Raw genomic sequence first — 25202 nt, forward strand, 5'->3', positions numbered from 1 at the left:
TTTGGATGGATATTATGTTTTGATGTTATACTAGTTGTATATTTTTTTTAGACTCATATACTATTGATCACTGTGATCAACTACTACTATTGTCCATCATTCAAAATAATCATTTAGTATTCTGGACACATTAGTTAAAAAATAAATTTATATTTATGAAAGATCGACTACACAAGTTTCAAGATAAACTTTACCATATTATTTAGTTTCTTAACAATTCTTATCATATATTTATGTAAACTTTACATCAAATCCTTTTTACAAGAAACAATTCTTTTTTTAGGTTCGTTGAATATTTAATGTATTTAATTCATAATATAGACTAAATACATTAATTATTCAATTAACCTAAAAAGTCAAATATTTTTTATAAAAAATACCGAAGGAAAAAATAAGCACTAGTTAGCATATTTTTAATTGTAAACATAATCATTTTTGTTTGTGAATAGGGGGGGTGAAAATAACTTAAGTTTGAGACGAATCTATGGCCTAGCCTATACTAGGTCCAAGCAAATCTTAATTTGTTTTATATGTCTATTTAAGGGGGCTTAGAACGGTCCAAGAGAGTAGGGTTAGATGATATTGTTGTTGTTATCTAAACTAAATTATTATTATAAATATTGTTTGTAATATTGAAATTCTAATTTATCGACTCAATCTAATATAAATGAACCGTAGCAATTTCTATATTTGAAGACGTATCCACCAGTTAAAAAACTCGGTCACGAACTTTTTATGTTTATTGTTTGCATTTTTGTTATTTCTTTTCATTACTTAGTTGTTCCAATATTTTGTTTATAAAAATATAAATCAAAGTTAAGCTTATGAATGTTAAGCTTATCAAAAGAGATTTAAAATATTACAAAATCTAACACAGCCCAACTTATCAAGTTTCTTCGATTATGTTCCACAGAATACCTAATTAGGAAAAAGCAATCAAAAGTAAAAGAAAGAAACTCATTTGAAATGATTATAATTTACCCAAATTAGCTAGGGAACAATTAGTGATGGGCCTGGACCCCGTATAATTATTTCGATACAAATGATTATGAAGAATTTTTTTCATTATTATTAAAGCTTATCTTACAGCAAATAAAATCTACTATAGTATGTTCAAAGAATAAATGATAATCAATTTGAAATGGTGAATGCTTAACACAGGAAACAAATCTAATTTATTCAGTTGCAAAGATCTCTATCAATGACAAATGTTCAATTTTTTTTTTTATCGTTGAATTTTGTGATATGCTAGTGGCAGGGTATGCCGTACTTCAAGTTTCAAGTGGAGCTAGCTGCATTTGTTAATGAGTTTTGTGATCGATAAATATGGAAAATGCTAAAGAATCTTCTTAGACAATTCATTAAATAAGTAAATATAAAATGATCATATTAACAAAGTGTTTTTAGGATATATGTTAAAAAAATTAAAAACAAAAGAATTGTATTTAAAAAAATAATATTTTAATTTTAAAAAAGTGGAATGCACAAATTTTAACGCGAATTAGCATTCTAGTATTCTTCATATAAATTTTTTGTAATGAAAAGTAATGAATTCAATTTTTTAGAAGTTTAAAAGTTGTTGTTTTTAATATAAAATTACCACTTTTAGATTCTTTAACTAATACAGTGTATTTTTGTCAAAAAAAAAAACTAATACAGTGTATTAAGGACATTTGTTAGCATAATTCAAAATTTATTAAAAACAAAAAAATACAAGGTACTTACTTGTTAGTAATAGTATCTATATATAGATTTTTTTATATATGTGCCAAAAACATATAGATATTTTTTATCTATTACAATATAAGAAATTTCATTACTATGGAAAAATCAGTTTTACCCTTGCCTAAGAAGCTGCCACCTGTTCAAATTAGGGGTATTTGCAGTCCAAAAAATTACTAACTGAACCAAAATAAAAAGTAACCGAGCCATATGGCTCACTAACTGAGCCATATTCCCACTTTGTGAGACAAAAAGAAACTTGATTGCAAGCCATGGTTGGAACTGAACTATGCCAATTGAATTTCAAGTTGTGACTTTACATCACATCATAACTTTTTTATAGGAAAAAACAAAACTGACAAAGTAAAAGACATTTCCCACTCTTACACCTTTTCATTCAAATTCAAATTCAAATTTACAAAGTTTTCCCACTCTTTATAATTTACATCTCATTATATGCTCATTCTCATTTTTAAAACTTCTCTCTTATCTCTTCTTTCTCTCCTCATCTTTAACTACACTTCTCTACTAACTTGATTTTTGTGTTTTGCAGAAAAATGAAGATATTCAACGCTATGGAACAACAACAACAACAACAACAACAACGCGGGTATGATGATCAAACCCATTTTTCTATACTCATTTTTCTTGTCTTTTTTTTCTTTCATAACATGTTTACTAAATAATTTTTTTTTCTTGAACTTCAACTCAGCAAAGTTACATCAAGATCAAGGTATGAAGAATAACTCTCATATTTAGTTTTAATACAATTTCTCCGATGATAATATATCACACTTTTTTCTTCATTTTTATTATTTCATCCCTTATCTTTCCAACAATTGCAAAGAAAGACATAGGTAAGGTAATAATTTTGAGTTTGATTACTATATATCACTATTTTTTGTGACAGTACTCTTATCTACTAATTTATAACAAATCTAAAACAGGAAATTATTAGAAGATAAAACATAGAACAGTTTGATTATTTTGATTTATGGAACATAAAAAAAAAAGAACAAGAGTATAAGAGTGAAGTTAAAACAACAAAGAGATGTCATAGCGCGATATCGTTCATTTCTTTTTCTATGTTGTGAGATATGGCAAAATGGGAGATGTACTAACAATTTACGTGTTTCTTTTCAGTGTTTCTTTTCAGAATGCATACCAAGAAAGAAAAACACCGGAAACAAAACACTTTCAAGAAATAAAACAGGAAAACAAAACACATACCGAGAAATTGGAAGAAGTTAAATCTGGTAACATTTTTTTAGTGATTATACAGTAGTCATACCATACAACATTCATGTTATTTTATTGTACTATTTTCTATAACATAATTTTATTTAATTTTATTTTTTATTTTCAGATCAAAATTAAATTAAATACTACATACATAGAAAAAAAATGAGTAAAAAATAATTAGATCTACAAAATAAAAAGAAAGAATCATATACCGAGTAAATACATAAACGGAGAGAGAAAGTGAGATATGTGTTACATTGGTATATGAGATGCAATGAACTTTTTTATTTTTTGAGTCTCGATGAGCATAGAGCTGTAACTCAATATAACATCTTTGATGACATGTGATTAGTAGTACTGCACAGCAGAGGTGCAACACAGTATAGGAGCAGGTTGTGGTACAAAATAAGAAATATTATTATTTCTGTTTAAATGAAAATTACAGTTAATCATAGATTTTGAAACAACCAAACATATTCTAAAATTATTCATATTACAAGTAAACAATATTGATGCAAAAATTCATAAAAATGTTAATTTTCTTTACTAAGGAAAATGCAAAAGAAGAATAATAATAGATAAAATAATTATTCTAAATATCTCAAAATGGATTTAAAGAAAGAGTAAAAGTAAACAAATTTAAATAAAAAAGAGCAATTAACATTAAATAAGAGGAATAAGAATATAAGCAGATCCAAAAAGAAACAAGTCAATAACAAAGAAAATATATTTATTTCAAAAAAATTTGTAGATCTAAAATCTAAAACGAAAAAAATAAAATACAACCACAAGTCAATAACAAAGATTTTTTTTTATAAATTCTTAAAAATGAAAAAATAAAATAAAACATCTAATATGATATAAAATTATAAAAAATATAACCAGATCAAACACCAATATTGATTTACAAACATATGTATAAACTACTAAAATACTAGATCTGATATTTTTTTTCTCTAATATTGTTGATGCATGTATGACAGGATAGAAGAAGATGAAGCCACAACCCCATATTGGGAAAAAAAAATCCAATAAGAAGCTTACATGATGAATGTCATGCATCTGGTATTAAACTCCATTAATGAGTTCAAAGTTGACCGGAGTGAAGCTTTTGTGGTGGAGCTCCGGTGTGAAATTCACAAAGATGCCAAAAAGGTGTCGGTTGGAAAATCTAAAAATGTTTTGGATCTAAGAATAAAGTTGACAGAAAAATTAGATACGAAGGAGAAGATGAAGACAGTGATGATTGAAGAGCTAAACAAGGTCGGAAATAGACTGAGTTGTTGTGGTGGTGGTGGTGGTGGTGACAGCCGTTTGGTGTGTTAGAAGTAAGAGAGCTTCTCAAATGTTCTTGGTGAAGAAAGAGAAAGAAAGTAGGAAATGAATTAAGGTTCATAGTTAAAAATATAAAAAAAAAAAAATACTCTTTGGGTCTGTCAAATGACAACCGAGAGAGAGAATGTATTCATTCTTTTACTCAACTAGAAAAGGAAAAAAAATGGGAATTAAGAATAGTGGTGAATGGTTAAGTGGACTAAGGTCTGTTTCTTTGATATTTTAAAAAAAATGATTTTAAAAAATCATTTATTTTTTTAGATTTTAAAAAAAAAATTAAAATTATTGTCGTTTGTTTATAATCATTAAATTTTTTTTTTTTAAGATGATGAAGGATGATGAACGATAAAAAAAATGGATTTTGATAAAAGCTATTAAAAATAGATTCTCATTTTGATGAAAAAAATAATTTTTTTATTAAAATAATTTTTGAAAAAATCTGAAACAAACACAAGATTAAAAAAATAGATTTTTTTATGAAAAATCTGAAACAAACAGACCCTAAATGTGATGTAGATGTCCGGATAAGTGGGATTTGGATTGTGTGCAGTTGACTGCATGCAGTCATCCAATCTAGACCGTCTGATCAAGATCAGACGGCTCAGATTTTAAAAGCAGATTTTAATTATAAAATTTGATCTTAAAATTTAGACTGTCTGATCTTGATCAGACGGTGTACAAGTGACTGACTGCACTGCAGTCAGTATATTCTTGACTGCACTGAACCTCTATCCGAATAAGTGAGAAGAAAAATCTTCACTTCTCTCAAAAAGGTAATATACAGTAGTAGTACTGTACTTTGGTAGTAATAAATAATTAAAAAAAAAAAAAAACTTAATGTGATGTAGATGATAAAGTACAAGATTCACGTGGGAGAGAGAGCAACAAAAGAATAAAAAAAAAAGAATCAAAGATTGTTCTTTATTTTATCTTACATACTCTAATGTTTTTTCTTAAATAAAAGGTCATGTTGATTAAAAGAAGAAAGAAAGGTAAGACATGCAGTTGAATTGAGTGAAAGAGGAAGTGAAAATTTAAGGTTTGAGATTGAGATAATATAATAAGAAGAGTTTAATTGATATGCACTGACGATGTAAAATAGTTTTATACGATCGTCCAATAAATAACCATCATTTTGTCATGTCATGTCAAGAAAGTGGGATCAAGTGGGGTGATATGGCGGAAAACATGATTGATATTGGTTGACAGTGTAAAATTATTTTACACCGTCGGTGCATATCAATTAAATCCTAATAAGAATAATAAATATTGGATAATAAGTTTTAGGTTTGGTTGCAGTATGGGTCTCTTCTCAGTTCTCACCAAACAATGGGACTTAAATCTAATTAGTAGGTGCTGTAAAAAAAAAATTAATAGGTAAACTCTATTTTAGTATTTTTAAGTAAATAAATCATACATTAAATATACTATTGATTCAAAAAAAAAATTAAATACGGAACAAAATATGTTACTAAATAAAGTATACATGAGACAAATTATGAGTTTTAAGTCATGCATTCTTGTATTTCGTTTGTTGACCGTTCGTACCAAAAAGCGGTGCCATATACTGAATAAATTATACATGAGACAAATATGCTATTGATTCATAGTAGTAGTACTCATACTGATTAAATAAATCTAACTCCGAACAACATATTTTTTTTATTTTTATTAATAAAGTGTAATTTATATGGATATAGGTGTAACGTTACAACTCGTGCGATATCATAGGTCCGTTAAAAATAATAAAAATTGGTTATTTTATATGGGACGAAGGTGTATGGTAATATATGAGTATTTTTCGTTTTAAATGTAGTAGCACTTTATGATTCAATTAAATTTTTATTTAAACTACAAAGAAAATATCATTTATACTATAGTAAAATGAAAGGGACGTGCATTGGGCAGTGCAGGGGCTGAAAAATTCATGGATACACTCCACGTCCATATGTTCATGCATGTGCTAAGACTAGCCATTAAAGTATGAATATTGTATTATTTTTATTTCTAATATATTGCAAAGACAGAAACAATATACAATAAGTATTTGGACAAAATATTGTAACACATGGGAAAAATTATAATACTGTATTATTGTTTTTTATAAACATTGTAAAAATTTCAAAATATCATATATACAGATAATTATCTCAAAATAATTATCATATATACTAAATAAATCATATAAATATATATTAAATAAATTATACATTAGATAAATTATACCTATGACAATATACGGGGAACAAGGTACTTGCTGATGAAAAACTTGAATTAACTATAATATACGGGGACCAAGTTGTTGTTGATGAAAAAATAATCAACTACTATATACAAGGAACAAGTTATTGTTGATCAAATTTTTTAATTAACTATTATATACGGGGAACAAATTTTTACACATGAAAAATTTAAATGATACGGGGAACAAGTCGTTGTTCATAAAAAAATTAAATTAACCATTATATACGAAAAACAAATTGTTGTTGATGAAAATTTTTAATTAACTCTTATACTCGGAGAGGTTGGAAAAAAAATTAAATTATACGGAGAACAATTATTGCTGATGAAATTTTTTAACAAAATATTATACACCAAGAACAAGTTGCTGCTCAAAACTTTTAATTAACAATTGTACGCGCGAAAGCTGATAATAAAATTAATTAATCTGGAGAACAAATTCTCTGGTGCCAATTTGGGTGGGCTAATTTAGCTTATTAAAAAAAAACCGGAGAACAAATTGTTAATAAAATTTTTAATGAGAACAAATTGCTCGGGCAAATTATTCTATTGTTTCATAATACTGATTAAATAAATCTAAATTCAAATATTATTTTTTTTTTTCAATTTTAATCAACAAAGTGTAACTTCAAAGATTGTTATGTTACTAATTCTTATAACTCATAAAAAATTTAAAATAACTATTATATATAGTAAATAAATTATACATGAGACGAATTATGCTACTGATTCATTGAACTCAAAACAATCTCAAAACAATTATGCTATTGATTTTTATAATCGATAACAATTCCAAATTAAATATAATATATATTAAATAAATTATACATTAGATAAATTATACCACTGACAATATACAGGGAACAAGGTACTTGCTGATGAAAAACTTGAATTAATTATAATATACGGGGACCAAGTTGTTGTTGATGAAAAAAATAATCAACTACTATATACAAGGAACAAGTTATTGTTGATCAAATTTTTTAATTAACTATTATATACGGGGAACAAATTTTTACTCATGAAAAATTTAAATGATACGGGGAACAAGTCGTTGTTCATAAAAAAATTAAATTAACCATTATATACGAAAAACAAATTGTTGTTGATGAAAATTTTTAATTAACTCTTATACTCGGAGAGGTTGGAAAAAAAATTAAATTATACGAAGAACAATTATTGCTGATGAAATTTTTTAACAAAATATTATACACCAAGAACAAGTTGCTGCTCAAAACTTTTAATTAACAATTGTACGCGCGAAAGCTGATAATAAAATTAATTAATCTGGAGAACAAATTCTCTGGTGCCAATTTGGGTGGGCTAATTTAGCTTCTTAAAAAAAAACCGGAGAACAAATTGTTAATAAAATTTTTAATGAGAACAAATTGCTCGGGCAAATTATTCTATTGTTTCATAATACTGATTAAATAAATCTAAATTCAAATATTAATTTTTTTTCAATTTTAATCAACAAAGTGTAACTTCAAAGATTGTTATGTTACTAATTCTTATAACTCATAAAAAATTTAAAATAACTATTATATATAGTAAATAAATTATACATGAGACGAATTATGCTACTGATTCATTGAACTCAAAACAATCTCAAAATAACCATCATATATACTATATAAATCATAAATGGGAAAAATTATGCTACTGATTCGTGGAATTCATAACAATCTCAAAATAACTATTATATATACTAAATAAATCATACATAGAACAAATTATATTGCTGATTCATATAACTGATTAAATAAATCTAACTTTAAAAAATATTTTTTCAATTGTAATTAACAAAGTATAACTTCTAAAAATATCGGCGTAACGTTACGACCCGTGCGATAGCACGGGTCTATTACTAGTAAGATATAAAAATAAAACACAATATTTCTTGTAAAAAAAACAGAATATTTGATTGACTCTATACATAGGACGAGTTTGAATAAGCATTGGACAATTACAACAAAAGAATTTGACTGTTATATTCAAAGATGATACCTGCAAGGTTTTTCATGAAGAGAAGGGTTTGATTATGGCCACTCATATGACTCTGAATAGAATGTTTGTGATTAAAGCACCTGTCATAGTTCTTCATTACATGCAAATCTCAAAATCAAATGATGCTACTCTATGGCACTAAAGATATGGTCACTTGAGTTTCAAATGTATGAATGTGTTAAATCAGAAGGAAATGGTTATTGGATTGCCTAAATTGAAAGAACCAAATGAAATTGCTCAAATTGTATGAAAGGCAAACAACAGAAACAATCAGCACCTATGAAAAGGTCATGGAGAGCTAGTATGAAACTGGAGTTGGTTCACTCTGATATATGTGGACCAATCAATCCTGAATCAAATGGAAAAAAGAGATACTTCATCACTTTCACTGATGACTTGAGCAGAAAAACATGGATCTACTTCATGAATGAGAAATCCGAGGCTCTAACCATGTTTAAGAAGTTCAAAGCACTGGTTGAAAATGAATCAAAATAGGTGATTCAATGCTTTAGAATTGATAGAGGAGGTGAATACACTTGTACTGCTTTCAATGAATTTTGTGACCTTCATGGTATAAAAAGACAACTCACTGCAGCATATACTCCACATCAAAATGGTGTCTCTAAGAGGAAGAATAGAACAATTATGAATATGGTCAGATGCATGATCAATGAAAAGAATGTTCCAAAGACTTTCTGGCCTGAGGCAGTGAACTGGTCTGTGCACATACACAACAGATGCCCTACTTTTGCAGTAAAAGATGTAACACCAGAAGAAGCTTTGAGTGGAATCAAGCCATCTGTATGACAAGAGCACAATTTGCATTCACTTAGGCATAAGTGAAGAATCTAAAGCCTACAAACTCTATGACCCAATTAAGAAGAAAATTGTTGTCAGTAAAGATGTCAGGTTTGATGAATATAAATAATGGAATTGGGAGAATAAATATACTGAGAATTCCAACAAGAACAAGCAGATAATTGATTGTGATGATGCAGAGACTTGCTCAACAAGTAATCATAATGCAAATGTGAATGAAGCTGAAGATCATGCTAACAATTCTTAAAGTGAAGATATGGATGATTTAATTGTACCTGACTCGGATGAAGAAGACTACAATGATGAAAATCCATTAGGGAAAAGAGTATCCAAGAGACCTGACTACCTAAATGACTATGAAACACGTGACTATGAGACTAGAGAAAGCAGTGACAGTCAAGCTTCCTCTAGTCCAAGTGAAGATCCCATTATACAGTGAAGCAGCAAAATATGATGTAAGGAAACAGGCTATGGATACTGAAATTGCAGCAATTGAGAGCAATGACACATGGGAACTGACAAGCCTACCTTCGGGAGCAAAGAAAATTGGACTCAAATGAATTTACAAGACAAAATATAATGAGAAGGGAAAAATTGAAAAGTATAAAGCAAGATTGGTAGCAAAAGGGTACTCTCAGCAACATGGCATTGATTACAATGAGGTTTTTGCTCTTGTGGCCAGATGGGATACTATAAGGACCATACTAGCAATAGCTGCAACTAGAAACTGGTGTGTCTTCCAACATGATGTGAAAGGGTAGGGTTAGAATGAATTGAATACCCGACCCTCATGTGAAGGAGGGTATTTATAGAGCCCCAACGCTGGGCCAAAAGTTCCCTTAATGGGCCGTACAGAGCAGCCCATTAAGAGTGACTGCCAGGATTTCTCATTGGATGGAGGAAGAGACTGTTATTTGGTCCTTATCCTGATTGAGTTGCTCCACATATTGGGGGAAGTGGGTATGCTTAAATGAGCATGTGTCCGAAGTACGAGGGAGCACGTATGTGTGTGCTGACGTGAACGAACGAGGCCACGTCCTTATTGAGCCGTCCTCGACATCTAGCATGAGTGGATATGGGCCAGCTTTAGACCCATTCGACAACAATGATGAAAAACATATATCACTCACTTATGATTTTAGACAAATCTTATGTTTGTTTGTGGCACGACAGTTTTTTTTTTTTTTGGCAAGTTTGTGGCACGACATTTGTGATGACGCTAGTTGCCAATTTTATAAGAAGATTCACATATTTAAAATTCATTCATTTATAGTTTACCATTTTTCATATTCTTGTAAGAAGATTCAACAACAACAAACTCGCAATATGATATTAAATAGTCAATTATCATTCCTATGTAACATAGTACACAAGATATGATTTCTTAATTGATAAAAGTAGAGTTTTTTTAAAATAATATTTTATAATAAGAGTTTTATTTTTAAAAAATTAAAGCGCGCAATAGCATAAAATAATTATTTGAATAAAACCAATTCTTAAAATAAATAATTAAGATATCCAAATATCTACTACTTGTATTATATATTAAATTTTTTATTTTTTTTATTTTGTATGAATCATTGACAATAAGAGCTTATACATTAATACAGCCGCCGCTCCCCCTCTCTTCTAACCCTATTTTGCTTTTCTTCTTCATCATCCACCAAGGAGGGGTGGTTTTTGGGTCAATTTTTGACCCAAAATCACCCCTCTAAGTTGTTTTTTTTATTTTCTTTCCATTTAAATAAGTGATTTCACATAAATTAAGTTTTTTAGTTTTGTTTTTCTTGTTTTGTGATTTCGTCGTCTGAGTGCGGCGCTTTGTTGGTGGTCGTCATTGTTACGGCGTTTGTTTGTCCGTCTTGTTGCGGTGTTCGTTTGGTTCATTTTGAAAGGTAGATTTCAATCAATTGCAGATTCGATCAATGATTTGGGCATCATCGTTGCAGATCCGGAAGCATGGACATTCTGGTGACTTTTATCATATTATATTATTTGTAGGCATATTGCAATTGCCGTTGTATGCTATTAACATGGATGCTGTGAGATTGTTTGCAGTTTCATCCTTTTTGTTTTTAGCTATGTTGAATTTGTATTTGCATGTGATGTACTGTATCAATTATTGGAATGAATGAATATCCTTATTTTGAGTCAAAAAAAAAAAAAAGAGCTTATACATTAATATAAACTGTTGAGTGTCTGTAATGGTTATTATATATATATATATATATATATATATATATATATATATATATATATATATATATATAGATTCATCAATACTTAATTTGTTAGCTGTATTTTTTTTGGGTCACTCTAATTTTGGTGTGAAGTTTTCACCACTATTAATGATGACTAATTTTTGTTGGGGAATATAAGGGACACATAAAATGAGTTATTTCTTCTTAATTGAATTTTTTCCATATTCATCAACTAAGAATCAAACTCATGACCAGATTCTTATAAGTCTCAAATCAATCAACCAACTTGCGGTTGATCCAGCTAGTAAATGACTGAGACACGTTAAGCATGTGGTGTGCAGATTTAAACTTAACTCTTGCATATTTGGTACTTGTATTATTATATGTTCAACGACAACAAATTTCATACAATTCGTCAAATAAAAAAAAAAACAAATTTCATAAAGAGATTAATTAACCATTTCTAAACATATAGTGGGCAGTTGATACCTACATAGTATGGTTTTAAAAAATAGTTTCAACTTTCTCTACTTGTACAGTTGTGTTTGTTTGTGGCACGATATTAATGATGACATGCTAGTTTTCATTTTTGCTTATTTAGTTATATATTTAAATTTCATCTATTTATTTTATTATTTTTCATATTCTTGTAAGAAGATTCAACAATAATCAACTTCCAGTTGCTATATGATATTTATTCGTCATCATATATTTTTTGTAGCATAGTACACAACACACGCATCTAATCTATAATATGTAATAAGCCAGACATATTTCCCTTTCTCTCTCCTCTCCTCATTCAACCTCATTCCTCAGCATTTATTTGGCATTTAATCACTCGCTTAATTTTTTCTCTTTCTGATATCATGTCAATTGATTACCCATTAATCACACATTATTCTTTTTCAAAATTTCTCATGAAAAAAGAAAAGGAAAAAAGAAAGCATCAAATTAGCTGTTTCTTTATGTTGACATGAATAATTTTTTTTCTGGTACAAGTAATTTATTCCTTTATTTAGTCAGATTCTTTTTTCGTGTACCATTTATATATCTTAATAGTTTTTTTTTTAACACGGTTCTTAATAGTTACATATATATATATATATATATAAAAATTACTTATTTAAATTATATTTAGATATTTGTCAATAATCAAATATAAAATAATGTTGGGAGAGGTCGATCTCTTAAATGGATCTCATTTATCTCGAGAGAATTAGTCTCTGCAGTTATCAAAAAGATATAAAACAATGTACAGTAAAAATGTACAAACAATGAAAACAAAAATTAGGAAATAAAAGATAATCTTTGTTGTAGCATACTAATAAATGCTATTTCAAAGTTCTTTAAATTTTATTCGATAATTTATCAAAAAATTTCAAAATATAGAATATGGTTTTATTTTAATACTTAGATGGGGACTTACTTAAGAATTTCTTTATATGGTTTAATTTTAAAAATGCATAAGATAATCCATCTATATCTATAATCTATAATATGAATAAAGTCAGACCTATTCATTTTTCTCTCTCCTATAAAATACTTGCTTCTCATGCATTCTATTCTCTGATGTATTTGACAATTAATTCATTTGTCTATAATAATTGCCAATAATTTCAAATTATCTCTACACAAATGGCCTTCTATAATTTTAAAATATAATTGATGCATTCTCTTTTTGTACTCATGTCTAATAATAAGTAATTAATTCTAGAAACATAGAGTATTTGGGCCACGCCTCATATGCCTTTTCCTTCCAATTTTCAAATTTATTTGTATTTCAAATTAAAATTCCAAATTTCTTTTTTGGACGAATTTCAAAGCTTTCAAACATAAGGAACCTTTTTAAAAAATAAATAAAAATAAAGAACCTTATTTTATTATTTTAAAACATGCTGTATTTTTTAATTTTATAATTAGACCAAATAACAAGTCATGAAAATTGACATACACAAAAAAAAAATTATACTTATTTATAATGTAACAAAAAAAAATTGTACTACAGCCTATTTTGGCACTACCATATATATCATTATGTTTCACTAGCTTATTTGTACTACAAATATATTTTTAGCATATTTTCTATTAATTTCTATTAATATGATTATTTAACCAATTAAAGCAAATACGTTTTTAGCATATTTTTAATGCAAATACATTTTTCATTTCTATATTCATAATATCAATTAATTGATCGATATTAATTAATTGATTCACTCATCAATAAAATAAAATGAATTAAAATCATATAAGGCAACAATTCAAAGAATTCTAATTCTAATAAATGTTTACTAGCTCATTTTTTCCAGCAAATAAAAAAAAATGAAATTGAAATTGAAATATATTTATTTGGGCGTAAATTAGCCACACGTTTTGTTTAATAAAAATGGAAATATCAATCTCTATAATTATAGTAAATTCGAATTCAAAGAATAAAATAAAATCCTCTAAATAATTTTGTATTAATCTTTGACATAAAATAAAAAACTAATTAAAAGAAGTATTTATCTAAATGATTTTTTTATATTGTAAGGAAAAAGTTTTTAATTTTTATATTGTAAATAAAAGCTTTTTAATAATTTTATTTTTTAAAAAACTATAGGTACATTAAATCGAAATATTTTTTTAAAATGAAATATTTTTTATAAATAATTATAGCAACACTAATTTCTTTTTCTGAATACATTAAAAAAAAATTGACCGTAGTAGTATATATTTATTGACCGTAGTATATTTAAAATAGTTTGAAAATATTGTAATGCAATATATTTTCAGAAATGTTAAATATAGAATGAACCTCATAAATTAAGGCAATTTCAAAAATTAAGGGATTAGTAAAAGCTTGAGGTGGTAAACGATTTCTCTATCATAAATTCATACTACTCACCTATTTTCTATATATATATATATATATATATATATATATATATATATATATATATATATATATATATATATATGGTAGTTGGGATGCATATGAAAATTGCAAAGATCTCACTTATCTCACTTATGATTGATTGATTTTTATTTTTATTTTGTATAGCACTTTTGGTTTATGTGTGAGACATGTACTTTGATATCTTTGGTCATATGGTAAGAATTTTAATTTGGTCTGTGAATATCCTTTTTGTGTAGCTATTGTGTTTCTGATTGTTGTGGTTGAAATGTGTAAGATCATACATCTTAATCTTTAAAGTTGGGAACTTTTATTTTTCAATATAATTTCAATGTAATATTTTTATATATTGCACATGTATGTTATATTTTCACCATTTTCTTTGTATTTTTTCTTTTGCAGAAGGACTAAGATGTGTTCTTAGATTTTTTATTGGTAAGTAATTTCATCAAATATTATTTGCAACTTTATTTTAAAAAGAATATTAGAAATAATTATTTTTCCATAATTTGCAGATATGATGGAGATATCGTTATTAAAAAATTGTCCGACGTAATTTAAAATCAATCGTAATCTCATATGTGATGTATCAAATAATATTCCTTCCATTTAACATGAAATGATGTTTTGACCTATTCGTTTATGTACGCAGATTAATACATTGTTTGAGTAAAATTATTTCTTCTTTCACACACTAAAAGTTTGTCATATTTCATTATATCTTTCTTTTGTCACAAACTATGTGCAATTTTTTTTTCTTTCCAAATATAATGACTTTGATCATTAAGGTAATAATTTTAATTTTTAAATCTATTTTATATGTAGATCTGTTTGGTAGAATGATGACGGACTCATCTAAGGCACGAGTTTAAGACATTGAAGAATAATTCTTTACATTTTTTAGTTTGGTTTATCTTTTCAATTTGCTACTTTTACGTTTTGGAGATTTATGTTCAGTTGTTGCAATGTAATGTAATTTGATTTATGATGTAGACATATATAACTTTTTTTTTTTAATTTCAATGTTTGTGTCGAATGCATTATTTATGATAATTTTTTATTACATAAGGTGGTTTTATTAATCAAGGCATAAGATATGCTAAAATCGGAACACTCGCACTGTCCAATAAAGTCATATAATAGAAAAGTAGAAAAGAGGATCCCATCACAGTACATCGTGTTCCTGGAGTTAAACAACAACAACCCCAAGTCTCTTAAAAACTCAAAATTAGAAAATTTATGTCACGCAATTAAATTAGTGTAGACTATTAATATGTACGATTAAATAATAAAAAATTATGTCCGCAATTAATGACTAATTTTTTGGGTCATGTTAATTCTTAGAGTAGATGTTAAAGAATCCAAATATCAAAATATTCTCTTCATTTTTGTGCATTTTTTTTATATAATAAATTTTTCTGCATTTTATTTATGAAAATTTAAACTTGAATTAACCGCATGAATTTTAATAAAATATTTTTTATTTAAATTATTAAATGTGTTACATTAATTTTAAGGGAACAAGTTAGCATTTTCCTATTTTTTTCATAGTTATTTTACTTTAGATATTATGAAATTAATTTAACTTTTTCTGTTTGCTCGGGGGCTTTATTTTAAGACATTTATATGAGATTTTATATTTTTACTCATATATTCATACATTGATCTATTTTTTGTATTTTTTATCAGGTCTGTGTTCATTTTTTTTTTGTTATTTATATATAATTTTTTTTTTGTTGACTTATATGAAGATTATATATTTATATTCATATATTAAGACGTGAATCTATTTTTATTTTATAATTTACGTGAGACTTTTGTATTTATAATTTACACGGGCATATATTTTTGCACATGTATTACTTTGGGGCTATACTTACCTAACAGTCGAACTGTGAATTATTAGCGAATTCTTCCATGAGAACAAGAGTGTTAATACTACTTAATACCAAAAAAAATATATTACAATAAATACGTTATTTTTATTCATATATTAACACAAAGACATATTTTTTTTTTCAAAAATTTATACGATGTTCTATATTTATTTTATTTGGAGGATATTGATGTGGAAATTAAATTAACTAATATAAGATATATTCAAATAATTTTTTTAGGGTATTTTTGTTTCATATTTATTTTACTATGGGTATTATGAGATTATTTTAACTTTTTTTGTTTGTTTGGGGGGCTTTTTTTTAAAAAGTTTACACACGAGTCTATATTTTTACGTATATATTAAGAGACATGATTTATTTTTTTGTAATTTATACGTGGCCTACTTTTTTTTTTTTGTGATTCACGCGGGAAATATATTAAAATTGTACGTTTAATTTTCCGTAAAATAAAAAATCAGAGGTACAATTTTAATTGAATTGTGTATGATTTTAAAACTATTTTAATTGACTATATTTATATATTAATACGGGATCTTATTTTATTTTATTTTTGACAAATACGGGATCCTACTTTTTTTATGTTATAGTTTTTCATTTTTAATCCTTTTTATTTTAGAATGATGAAAATTTTAATATTAAAATGTTAATTTTTTAGTCTCATTTTACCCGTGCTTGGCACGGGTCCGGATACTAGTTAATATAAAATTACTTGAGACTTTGGTGATTTCTTAATTAAGTAATAAAATTAGAGTTTGCATTAATTATTTTAGGACAAAAAGAATGTACATTAAGAGTGCATTTGATTCTTAAAATATCAAGGACCGGACAGAACAGTATAGGACAGAACAAGATAATACAAGATATGACAAAACTGTACCGGTGAGATATAATACGATAATATATTTATATTCGAAAATAAAATGGGTCTTTTCGTATTTTTTATAGTTGTACCGTGGACAAAAAATCTTGTTTTTGTCATGTTTCTTGATACATAAGTTGTCCAGTCCCATAACCAATTTCAAATCAAATAGGGTACAACAAAAGTTGTCTAGTCCAGTCCCTTATTTTTTAACAGATCAAACATACCCTAAGAAAAACCTGTCTTTAATACTTAACTAAATACTAATACAGATTCATCAATACTTAATGGTTTTTTCTATTTAACCCTCACATAAATTGAGGGTAGGTGCCCAATGCTGACATAACACAAATTAAATTCAGCCATATGTGTTCAAGTCAAACATAAATAATTTTTTATCAAAAAGTAATTTCGACTAATTTAATTTTCAAATAATTATATTTTAGGTTATTACTTTTCATTAATTATATTATAGGTTAAACAAATTCTTATCGTTTACTAAAAAAATGCTTTTCACAAATCCTATTCATCTTTTCTTTCTCAGTAAGATCAAATTTTTTCGCCGGCGCTTCGCTTGTTGCCGCCGCTTCACTTGTCGCCGTCGCTGCTTCACTTATGATCATTGAAGATCGCCGCTTCCTTAGGCTCCAAAATCACTTCTCCATCATCGGCCTCTTCACAATTGTCTTTCAGAATTTTGTTTCGGCTATGTTTGTTCCGGAATCGATTCATCTAGGTAACAATGATTTTCTTTTTTATTCTCTTGTATGTTTTAATCACTATTTGTCGATTTAACAATTCAAATAGCAATTACAAATCCCTCAAAGAATTAAATACTCTCAATTTATGAAAGTGTAGATTAAAAAAAACCCTAAAAATATGCATAAATTTTGTTAAAAAAAAATATGCATAAAAATATGAACAATAAAAATATGAATCTATGCATAAAAATAGGAACAAAACAAAAACAATAAAAAGATCATAGTAAGTTTAGTAAAAAAAATTATAAAATAAAACTGAAACAATAAAAAGATTCTAGGAAACTAGCGGCCAAAACGGGTTGTGTAATCCACATTTTTTATTTTGGCTTATTTTATGATAAATTTGTTAATAAAAGATTTTTGTTGCTAAAAAAAAAAAATTAAGGATATTGTTGGTATTATGAAAATTTCACGCCAATTTTTTTTATCCTCTTTATATATAGGTATAGATATATATTTAGTCAACAATAAAAAATAATTATAAAAAAAAAGTTTAAAGAAAGAATAAGATGAATACACATAAAAATATCTATATTATACTAGCGGGTCAGGTAGGCGCGTTTCGCGCCTTCCTGTGTCTAACTTATGTCAAAAAAAAAAGTCTTATGTTATGGTGAGTTTATTAATAAAAAAAATTTGCTGCTAAAAAAAATGATGCGCCTTATGTTATGGTGACTTTGTTAATAAAAGATTTTTGTTCTTGCTAATTGTTAGGGTTTTATGTTGGCTACATTTTGCAAAAACAAGTTCTAGCCAGAATGCTACACAGGATGTTGTAGCATGTGAGTACAACATTGTGCTGGTCTGAAGCACGCATAATTTTTATATCATATCGCAGGCAAGATTTGTTTCGATTATATACTCATGCTTATTCGCCATGCCAAACCACGCCTTGTTCTCCAAGTCTCTGAAATGCGGTTTTATGTGTTTTATTCAGAACAAAAATATAACTTGATATATTTTTGAATTAAATCAAATCTGGTTTTATTTTAAAGACAATCTAGGGCTGATCGCAGTTTCTCCAGCTGTGTGTCTGAAATCCTAGTTTGCGCATCAAGATAAATTAAGGTTATAAATACATGAAGACTCAGACCTATTTTGAGCACCGAAACCATTGTTCATCAAAGATGAAGTCTTTAGGGTTTCGTCTCTTTGAACCACTTTCTAGGAGAGTTGGTGTAAGTGAACCACTCGGGTTGGTCGAGGGCTTTGAACTAGAACTATTACAGTGGATTCATTCATGGATTTGTATCCCCTAGATTAGGTGACGTTGCACCGAATTGGCTTAACAAACGATTTGTCTTATTTATGTTCCTGCACTTTGTTTATTTTAACTTGTCTATTATGTTCTGTACTGGTACGAGATGCTGTAGCATCTTTCGCAGCATCTTTCCACCGATCTGCCAGAATTTCACTAATAAAAAAAATCAAGAGTATTGTTGGTATTATGAAAAGTCCACGTCAAAACTCATGTATGCTAGCTGTATGATATTTTTTAATTTTGTAAAATCGTCCATATACTGTCCTATGAAAAAAAAATGATAGTGTATACTCCTTATGTGATGTAACAATGATATATATAGGAACGAAAAATATTTGGTTGAGAAGAGAAAATTTACTTTGTGCGCTCAACATGTTTCTTGATAGAGATTAGTCACTATTAAGCATCGGTGGAAGTTTCGTAACTATATATGATGACATGATAACCTTTATAACTTAACTAGTGATCTTAAGTTTGAATGTAACTAATTTTTTTGTGAAATTATTATTAACTAAATTAATATTAATGACAATTTCAATTTTACAACTTTTCTTTATAGTTATGAGATCAAATGAGAATATTAAAACTCTTCTATAAAATATTAAAACGTTTCTTTTTATGTCAAATGAGAATACTAGAGAGAAATAGGCGAATGCAACACATAAGGACTTTAACCACATTTCAGCTTGTGATTAATTCATAGATATTAATAGAAAATAAATAGACACTTAAAACAAGGTATTTAGATTTTCTACAGCTAGAACGCTGTAATTAATCTCAGTCGTATGATCTAAAATCAACATATGAAATTATTTTAATACAAAAAGCACAGTTTTCATTCAATCTTATAGATTTGTTTGATCTGATATCAATAGTTCAGATCGAAAACTGCATTGTTTTTTACAGCAGACAATCTATAACAAAAGAGACCTACTAGTAAAAATTATAGAAGCAATTAATAATGAGAGACTCACAAAATAATACTCTCCCTGTCCCATTTAATAAGACATACTTTGACTAAATGCATTATTTATATGTCTTGTTTTGACCGTATTTTTCTAAAAGTATACAAATGTAAATCTTGTTTGATTTGTTTTGATGAATATTTTAAAAATTTCAAATTTTTATAATTTTTACTAATAGACAATTAAAAATATTATTTTAAACAACCAATTAAATATAATTTTCAAATGAGATATATATTATAACCAACCAAAGAGTCCCATCAGGCGTGCCAAAAAAACTATAAGAGTTTACAAATACAAAAGTGTAAAACAATCAAGAATACAGGGAAACACAGTTACACCATGCCCAAAAAAACAAGTAAGAGAGCTCGACCATCAGCTATGATAGTTAGAGACTAAACAATTAAATATATTCGTAATCAAAATTATGTATTGACATACGTGTCACTGGTCAATGAATTTTTATATTTTGGGACGGAGGGAGTACTATTAAAAGAAAACTGAGTAAAAAATAAATGATTACTCAATCATTATAAGGTGAAATGTAAAAAGTTTGATACTACACTTTTGTTTGCTAGCAACATTTGTTTCGTGTTAATTTTAAATGACAAGAAGTTATTTGTCAATGGTATAGTTTTCTACGTTTTCCTTCACATTTTTTTAATTATTTTAATTTAAAATGACAAGTTGCTTCCAACATTGACTTTTTAACCTCTATAAATAAACCAACACTTAACATTTCCAATTCACATTCTTTCCTCCAAATAACATATTTTCAATATGGCATACCAAAACCCTCCTTCAATTCAAACCTCAGATGTTGAAGCTCCTGAAATCACTCCAACAGCTCAAACAAACCATTCACAAGAAACTAAAAGTTTCACAGCCAAATATGCAGTTCACAAAGTGAAACAAAACTTGATTTTTCGTTCGAAATGGGCTGAAATTAATGGTGCCATGGGTGACCTTGGCACCTATATACCTATAGTGCTTGCTCTCACTCTAGCTAAGGACCTTAACCTTGGCACCACATTGATTTTCAATGGTATGTTATGTTCTATGTTTTTCTTATTATTAATATTGTTATATTTTTTTTTTTGAAAAATTAAAAATGGGATATAATAAAATCAGCGGGAAGCTTCTAGCACAAGGTGGGCTAGGAAGGGCCTCAAAAGTTTACAACAAAAAATGGGATATATTAATATTGTTATATTCAAAATGAGAATTAAAATCATCACCTCAATGAGATTTCTGAGATCTTAAATTATCGACTTTTAGTGTGTGAGTTTTATCGCTAGACTCATTAAATTAAAATAAAATATAATTTGTCGCAATTATTGATATTACCAAAAAATATAGTTTAATGTGAATTATAATCACAGACATTAAAAATCTTGATGTTACGTAGTTATGATTTTTTTTGTGATATTGTAAAAAATATATATCAAATATATATGACTGATGTGACGGTAAATACATTGGTAAAGATACCAAACATGTTGATGTTGCAATACATACACATGCACACTCACTACTATTAAGCTTATTTTTCCTTCTAAAGCCGTAACTTATTCACTTTAGAAGAGTCAAATCGATGTTAAATACGTATAAATACATCAATAATATATTTTTCATATGTGTGGTGTCTTGTTACAGGTATCTACAACATCATAACCGGTGTCATTTATGGGATCCCTATGCCAGTCCAACCGATGAAGTCCATCGCGGCTCAGGCCTTATCAGACAAAGATTTCGGAATACCGGAGATCATGACTGCTGGAATCTTAACCGGCGGCACGTTGTTCATACTTGGGATCACAGGATTAATGCAGCTAGTGTACAAAATAATTCCTTTATCAGTTGTGAGAGGAATTCAATTAGCACAAGGTTTGTCATTTGCTTTAACAGCTGTTAAATATGTAAGAAAAGTGCAAGATCTTCCAAAGTCTAAATCTTTAGGCCAAAGACCTTGGTTTGGTTTAGATGGATTGGTTCTAGCTATTGTTTGTGCTTGTTTCATTGTGATAGTGAATGGAGCTGGCGAAAAAAATCGCGGCTGTTGCGGTGATCCACAAAGTGATAATTTAGATGGCCAAACCCAAAAGAGTGATAATGATAATCAAAGTGGAAGAAAAAGTAAAATCAATAGTTTGAGAAAAATTGTTTTTTCACTTCCTTCTGCTTTATTAGTCTTTGTGTTGGGAATTGTCTTGGTGTTTATAAGAAAGCATGAAGTTATACATGAAATTAAATTTGGACCCTCTTCAATAGAAGTAGTGAAATTCACTAAACATGCATGGAAGAAAGGTTTTATCAAAGGTGCAATTCCTCAACTTCCATTATCAATTTTGAACTCTGTGATAGCTGTTTGTAAATTATCAACAGATCTTTTTCCTGAAAAGGAATTTTCAGTTACATCAATTTCAGTTACAGTTGGATTAATGAATTTAGTTGGTTCATGGTTTGGTGCTATGCCAACATGTCATGGTGCTGGTGGATTAGCAGGACAGTATAAATTTGGTGGACGGAGTGGAGGATGTGTGGCACTTCTTGGTGTTGCAAAATTGGTATTAGGATTGGTTTTAGGTACTTCTTTGGCACATATATTGAAGATGTTTCCTGTTGGAATATTAGGAGTGTTACTTTTGTTTGCTGGTATTGAATTAGCTATGTGTGCTAGAGATATGAATAGTAAAGAAGATTCATTTGTTGCACTTATTTGTACTGCTGTTTCATTGGTTGGATCAAGTGCTGCTCTTGGATTTTTGGTTGGAATGATTGTTTATGTCATTCTTAAGTTAAGGAATTGGACAACTGATAAACCACTTTCTACTATTTGGAACCAGAAAAGTCCAAATTAAACATGAGAAAATCAGTTTATTTATGTGTGTGTATATATATTTTTTTGTTTTCACCACCAGTATTCGGTCCACTGGACCCCCTAATCTGGTTCATGGTTAGTTCTGACATCAAGTGGTTCCAGGACCCTCTCGATCGTAGTTGCGGGGGTCAAACTGTGGTATGTTTTTAGTACAAATAAGTTAGTGTGTATATTTTTATAATATGTTGATTTTCTGTGAAGTTTGAGTGTTTTTGTTTTTCTATGTTGTTAAGTGAGGAATTGTAGGGGTTCTAGTTATAGGACTCTTTATATTGTAATTGTAAAAAGGGTAGAGCATATAGAGTTAGTAGAAACTTCAGTTGTTACTGGCTTTTGCTCATTGTAACTTAGGTATGCTATCGCATACCTAATGTTTATACTCTCAATAATAATACAAAGAATTTGATTTCATTTGATGAATTTTATGTTCCTAATAAGTTTTTATGTTGGAAAGATAAGGTTAGTGTTCTTAATCCGCATCTTTTCATGGTTAATGCCTTATTCAACTGCTTACTTGATCTGTAAGCAATGAACAGGACTAATTTTCTCGGCAACAAGTTCATGATATTTGACCGTCATCCTCTGGTACTTCCAAAGGCTGCTCCTCCTACCGCTAACTATGAAGTAGCAACGGTATCATACTGACTCAATCTTCTTTGTGCGAGAGGTCCGAGGCAAATGTTGTGTACAATGCACTTAATTCCTATATCGTCAGTCAAAGAAGGTGGAACTGCACCGACTCCTTTGGAATATACCAGTTACCATAATGAGCAACTTCCACCAATTTGAAAGAGAACCACTGATTTTGAATAGCAAAGCTCCTAGATGGCATGAACAACTGCTATGTTGGTGCTTAAATTTCAAGGGACGGGTTGCGGTGGCTTCGGTGGAGAATTTTCAGCTTGTAGCAGCTTCAGAACCTTGGGAAGAGAATGTTATACTACAATTTGGAAAAATTGGGAATGACACATTCACTATGGATTATTGGTATCCTCTCTCCGCTTTTCAAGCCTTTGCAATCTGTTTGAGTAGCTTTGACAAAAAACCATTTTTTGAATGATAATGCATTATATCGAAGAAGATTGCACTTGATAACTATAGCTTTTCATAGAATTAGTCCTTGTTAGACCCATTATAGTCAAATGGTTTAGATCTCCATCTGTCATCTGTGGCAATCTCATTCTTCTGCGTAAAAAGAAGAATTTTAGCTAGATATATCGCGTGCTGTGCTGTCTCCTGCAATCATATATCTTGTAATCGACATTCTGAGTTTGTATTTTGGATAAAATCGGAACATGAGTTGTTTGATGTTTGATTCAACAGTCCAGATTGTATGACTGTATCTTATGTGTTATTTCTTGACTGATGGGAATTTGGATGTCTCGTGCATGATGCTGTTGAATGGTTATATGCTGACTTTTGATTGTATTTTTGTATTCTTCGACTGACCTACCTGATATTCGATGGCAGGTTCTCGGGAAGCATTGATGATCTGATTCAAGAGACACTGACAGTTGGTCCTCACTTCAGAGAGGCAAATAACTTCCTGTGGCCTTTAGCTCAAAGCTCCCCTCCCCTAGGTGGTTTGAAGAAGAAAAGAAATCATTATGTTGAAGGTGGTGATGCTGGCAACAGGGAAGACAAGATCAATGAACTTATTAGAAGGATGAGTTAGTTTTTCTCATATTGTGTTGTTAAGATTAATCTTCGAGGTTGAGATATTGTTTTTTCTTAATTTCAGTTTTGCTTTAAAAGATTTTCATCTGTTGTTTGAACTGTGATGTCCACTTATTAATCTTCGAGGTTGAGATATTGTTTTTTCTTATTTTCAGTTTTTACTTATTTATCACTAATTTTGGTAATCAAATATTTGGGACAGGAGGACTTTTGGGTGTCCACAGTGAACAAAGTTGCCCATGTAGTGCTTCAGCTTTTGAGAATGAATGGCACTGTTTCATAGGGTGTGAAGCTGCGCAAGAGGTATGGCAAGTGGCAGGAGTTTGGCCGACAATAGAGAAATATGTTCATTGTGCTCATCAAGGCTATGTAGAGTTGATTTTTACATTACTGCAGAGGCTGGACAGTGATAAAATGAATAGAATTGTCATGTTGTT

At 28.6% G+C, this 25202-nt stretch overlaps 1 protein-coding gene, 1 long non-coding RNA gene and 1 pseudogene across 3 annotated transcripts; all 3 read left to right on the forward strand.

Annotated features, from left to right (window-relative positions):
- The first annotated feature begins 1797 nt into the window (after window positions 1-1797).
- Window positions 1798-4069, forward strand: LOC123914697. Of its 2 annotated transcripts, none has more exons than XR_006811852.1 (3): window positions 1798-2579; window positions 2879-2978; window positions 3948-4069. It is a non-coding gene; the product is annotated as an uncharacterized LOC123914697 (long non-coding RNA). The 2 variants fall into 2 exon arrangements; XR_006811853.1 differs by having other exon boundaries at window positions 1798-2455.
- Window positions 4070-20955: 16886 nt separating this feature from the next.
- LOC123914703 (molybdate transporter 1-like) lies at window positions 20956-23497 on the forward strand. Its single transcript, XM_045965886.1, has 2 exons — window positions 20956-21252; window positions 21864-23497. Exons 1-2 carry the CDS (start codon window positions 20988-20990, stop codon window positions 23066-23068), a joined length of 1470 nt encoding a protein of 489 aa, XP_045821842.1. The 5' UTR covers window positions 20956-20987; the 3' UTR covers window positions 23069-23497.
- Window positions 23498-23503: 6 nt separating this feature from the next.
- Window positions 23504-24863, forward strand: LOC123914710 (annotated as a pseudogene).
- Window positions 24864-25202: the final 339 nt, after the last annotated feature.

This window comes from Trifolium pratense, linkage group LG1 (assembly GCF_020283565.1).
Source record: "Trifolium pratense cultivar HEN17-A07 linkage group LG1, ARS_RC_1.1, whole genome shotgun sequence".
NCBI classification, from domain to species: Eukaryota; Viridiplantae; Streptophyta; class Magnoliopsida; order Fabales; family Fabaceae; genus Trifolium; species Trifolium pratense.